At 57.6% G+C, this 4553-nt stretch overlaps 1 protein-coding gene across 1 annotated transcript in view; it reads left to right on the top strand.

The window, feature by feature from the left end:
- The window catches only part of SLC6A7 (solute carrier family 6 (neurotransmitter transporter), member 7), a gene marked incomplete at its 5' end in the record, with an annotated part of 7368 nt that overhangs the window by 2642 nt on the left and 173 nt on the right, over positions 1–4553 (top strand). The window contains 10 exons of the mRNA XM_010079787.1: positions 14–152; positions 442–576; positions 1215–1318; positions 1434–1558; positions 1917–2029; positions 2111–2242; positions 2603–2702; positions 3069–3169; positions 3401–3568; positions 4529–4553. The exon at positions 4529–4553 is cut by the window's right edge and continues 173 nt beyond it. Of these exons, the coding sequence (XP_010078089.1) occupies positions 14–152; positions 442–576; positions 1215–1318; positions 1434–1558; positions 1917–2029; positions 2111–2242; positions 2603–2702; positions 3069–3169; positions 3401–3568; positions 4529–4553 (1142 nt within the window). The remainder of the gene's footprint in view (positions 1–13; positions 153–441; positions 577–1214; positions 1319–1433; positions 1559–1916; positions 2030–2110; positions 2243–2602; positions 2703–3068; positions 3170–3400; positions 3569–4528) is intronic.

Genomic DNA, 4553 nt, shown 5'->3' on the forward strand with positions numbered 1-4553 from the left:
CCTTTCGCCCTAGCCGGTATGTCCTGCACATCCAGGGGAGCTCTGGGATCGGGGATCCTGGGAGGATCCGCTGGAACCTGTGTCTGTGCCTGCTTCTTTCTTGGACTATCGTCTACCTGTGCATCCTGAAGGGAGTCAAATCCTCTGGCAAGGTAAGGGCTGGTCAGGCTCTTTGGGGGGGACACGCAGTGATGCTCACCAGTGCCTGCGACTCTCTGTACATCTGGGAAAGTGAGACCCACAAACAACATCAGTTTTGGGGATGGCTTGCACACCCAGACGCCGTCAAGGCTGACCCCACGGGCACTGCTGCATCCTGAGGATCCCAGCTCTGCAGGGTGATGCCAGGCAATGCAATGTCCTGTCCTGGGGGCAGGGCTGGGGGAGAACAAGCATGTGTGCCCTGCTCCCTGCTCTCCCAGCTGCTCTGCTCTCCCGCAGGTTGTGTACTTCACCGCCACCTTCCCCTACCTCATCCTGGTGATGCTGCTTATTCGTGGCGTGACCCTGGAGGGGGCTTGGAAGGGGATCCAGTTTTACCTCACGCCCCAGTTTGATCACTTGCTGTCTTCCAAGGTGAGCAGGATTTAATGCAATTTGTCCAAGACACAAAAATGAACCTTCTCCTGCTACTTCCAGCATGCAACAGAGCCAGTTCCCTTACTCAGGTGCCTTTTCTGGCCACCCCCTGACCCAAAGTCCTCTCTTACGGTTACTCCTAGACCAAAAATATTTGCTTTTTAGCGATCTGTCTTTGCTCCACCTCTTGTCTATTTTTCTCTTCCCACCTGGTCCAGCCCCGTGCCGGCATTTCTGTCTCTCCGTGGATATCAGGACCATGGGCAGGATTAGCCCAGCCCCTGTGATGGGCTGGAGGGGTGTGATGGGTACCCGTGGTGGATTTGGCTGTTCTGTTTTTCTCAAACAATCCAAGCATGCAGAGCAGGGAGGTTCCTTGTGTCAGCAGCAGTGCTACCAGAGACCATCCAGGTTTACAAGGGCTGGCTCTAGAACACCCTCATTAGCCCTTCCAATATCCACTATGAGTGGTGAGCATGTCAGCAAGGAAAGGCAAAGACCCTGTGGGCTTTGCATGGCTGGAGGGCTGGGGAAGATGTGCCAGGGGCTCTGGGGGACCACAATTTCCTGCTCCCTCTTCCTTGGGAGGAGGTTTCCAAACTCCTGCTCTTCTCAGACCTGTTTCCTTCCCCCAGGTGTGGATTGAGGCAGCCCTGCAGATTTTCTACTCCCTTGGAGTAGGCTTTGGGGGCCTTCTCACCTTCGCCTCGTACAACACTTTCCATCAGAATATCTACAGGTGGGAGCCATTTGCTGTCTTGTGGGTTGGGGGAGCCATGAAAACCTCAGCTGGTGGGTTCAAAGCAGGTGCTAAGGAGAGGGCATGTTCAGAGCATCTTCTTTCTCCTCTATAGGGACACCTTCATAGTGACCCTGGGCAATGCCATCACCAGCATCCTGGCAGGGTTTGCCATCTTCTCCGTTTTGGGATACATGTCCCAGGAGCTTGGGGTCCCCGTTAACCAGGTGGCAAAAGCAGGTGAGACCAAATGAAGACCCTTTCTCCTTCACCCTCTGCCTGGTGCACCGAGGAGCATCCCTTCCAGCGGGAGCGATGAAGGTCTGTGCTCAGCTGGCCAGGGAGAGGGAATGGGGTGAGACTGGTTCTGGCCATGCAAACATTGAGCAACACCAAGTAATGTCTAACAAGGGTCTGAGCAAGGAGCTGGCTCTCCTGCACCTCTCCCCGTTCTGCTGCAGGACCCTTCCTGCCCATTTTGCATGAGCCTTGGCAGCTTCCCGCCATGGTGCTGCTCTGCCGGGCTCTCCTCTCCCCCATCGCCCCATGCCCAGCGCTGTCACCCCCTTTTCACCCTGCTGTCCTTTGCCTCCCCTAGGGCCTGGCCTGGCTTTTGTGGTGTACCCCCAGGCCATGACAATGCTCCCCCTTTCTCCATTCTGGTCTTTCCTGTTCTTCTTCATGCTGTTAACCTTGGGCCTGGACAGCCAGGTAAGGACAGAGCCCCCAGAGCCAGCCGGCAGCCCAGGCAGCCCAGGGGGCTCAGGGGACCCTCTGCTCCTTCGCCTGCAGTTTGCCTTCATGGAGACCATCGTTACGGCAGTGACAGACGAATTCCCCTACTACCTGCGGCCAAAGAAAGCTTCTTTCTCAGCTGTCATCTGCGTCGCCCTCTTCCTGATGGGGCTCATCCTCACAACAGAGGTGAGGGTGGGGAGGGGCTGGATGCATCGTGGGGACCAACTAGGGACTCATTTTGGGGAGTGCTTAGGGCAGGGGCCAAGTTTGGAGAGACACATGTATTCGCAGCAGTGAACAAGGTGGAGGAGAGACGATCTGTGATCCTGAGCTTCCTGGGGACGTGAGGTCCAAGGGAAGTGACACAGAATTATTCCTGTTCCTACACCAGCCCCAGAAGGAGAATGATGTCTCCTGAGGTTGCCTGACTGTTCTCTTCCCCAGTGTCCACAAAGGGGACATGTCCCCAGAAGAGGGAGGACATGGGTGGGGCTTTACTGGGATGATGGTCCCAGAGATGCTGGCCACTGTGCTTTGCCTCCGCAGGGTGGGATGTACTGGTTGGTTCTACTGGATGACTACAGCGCTGGCTTTGGTCTCATGGTGGTGGTGATCACTACCTGCCTCGTGGTGACACGTGTCTACGGTAAGGGGGTCTGTCCCCACCGGGGCACGGGGAAGGGTGGGCTGTCTGTATGAGACAGGGATTTAGAGGGTGAAGGAGCCAGCAGCCTCACAACGGAGCATGAAACACTTCTGCTCCAACCACTTGTTTCTCCTTGGCCATCACTGCATTCACCTCTCCAGAGATATTTGGGGTGCTGAGCCTGGTCCCTCAGACAGCACCAGCTCTGTCCCCCTTTCTGCCTCTCCCAGCTAGGAGGGGAGAAGCTTCTTTGCTGTAGAGGATGCAAACCATCACTTTTAGGCATTGCAGGGCAGCCTGGTACAGTCACTTGGCTCTGAGGGGGTGTTCATGGCTTCTGAGTCCCTCTCCCTCTCCTTCCTCCAGGCATGAAGAGGTTCTGCCGAGATGTCCACATGATGCTGGGCTTCAAACCAGGGCCCTACTTCAGAGCCTGCTGGATGGTCCTGTCCCCAGCAACTATGATGGTAACTGCTCAGCTTGAGATGCTGGATGGTGCTGGAGAGCTGCAGTGGTGCCAGCATCCCTGGGTGACCTCCTCTTGCAACAAGTCACTCTGCTGGCATCTTCTGCTGGTCTCTGCCTGCCCCAGGGACAATTCTGGTTCTGCTGGGAGGTCTCCATCATCTCCAGGTCTTTTTTGAGCATGAGACCTTCTGAGGGCTCTGGGCTGTCCTCACTTTCTCCCGATCCCGCAGGCTCTGCTGGTGTACAACATCATCAAGTACCAGCCCTCTGAGTACGGCACCTACCGCTTCCCTACCTGGGCTGAGGTCTTGGGCATCCTCATGGGAGTCCTCTCCTGCCTGATGATTCCCGTGGGCATGCTGGTGGCTGTGCTCCGAGAGGAAGGCACGCTGTGGGAGGTAGGAGGTGTTGGGGCCCAACATTTCTGGGGAGCATGCCAGAAATGTTTGGGGGGGGTAACCATGACCCCCTGCTGAGCCTGCATCCTCCCGCACTTTCTGCATCCTCTCTCCTGGAGGTGTGTGTCCCCGTCCCTCCTTGCTGCCCATGGGGTGTGACAGATGTCTCGTCCCAGGGCACTCCCATCCAGGAGGGCAGTGAGTCACGCCACAGGGCAGCCCTGTGGGCATCCTCCCTCCCAAACACACTTTTCCCTAGGGGGAAGTACATTGTCCCCAGCGTGGGGCAGGCATGGGCACATGGGACTTTGCACCCATTTTGCAGAAGCGATGACTGAGCAAGGCAGGCAGCTGCTGGTCATGCAGGCAGCACGGGTGGGATCTCTCCCGCTGAAAGTCTTTGCCCAGGAGTAGGTTATGGAGCTGCTTGCTGCCTTTCCAGCCTGGCTGGGCTTTGCTGCTCTCCCCAGGCTGTTAAAGGCAGACCCAGCAGAGCTTGCTGCCCTCCCCAGGCTGTTCAGAGCTTGCTGCCCTCCCAAGCCAGCAGTTTGCTGGCTGGGGCACTTGCTGGCTGCAAACCCAGCTCAGCACAGCTGTGGGCATGGTGGCATGGCCAGGAACCACCTTGGCTGAGCCTAACCCCTTGCCTGGGTGGCTCTGACCCCCCCTAGAGCCATAGCCCTACAATAGCCCCTGGCTCCTGCAAGCCCTCCCCACCAGCACCCACAGACCATAACACCTCCCAGACCCCAGCACGGCATTTCTACAGAGCTGCCTTCCCAAAAAAAGCTTCAGGACAGGCTTTTGGCCCCATCCCATCCTCACCAGGGCCCTTCCAGTCCCTTGGGGCTGGCACAGCATCCCTGAGAGGGGTGGCTGAGCTACTGGGGGGTGTTGTATGGGCAGCAGGGGGAGTGCCAGTGCCAGGTGCCCGTGCTCCCTCCGCCTGTCCCCTCGCAGAGAGTCCAGCAATCCAGCCGTCCCG

This window comes from Pterocles gutturalis, unplaced genomic scaffold (genome assembly GCF_000699245.1).
Source record: "Pterocles gutturalis isolate BGI_N339 unplaced genomic scaffold, ASM69924v1 scaffold24274, whole genome shotgun sequence".
Classification (NCBI taxonomy): Eukaryota; Metazoa; Chordata; class Aves; order Pterocliformes; family Pteroclidae; genus Pterocles; species Pterocles gutturalis.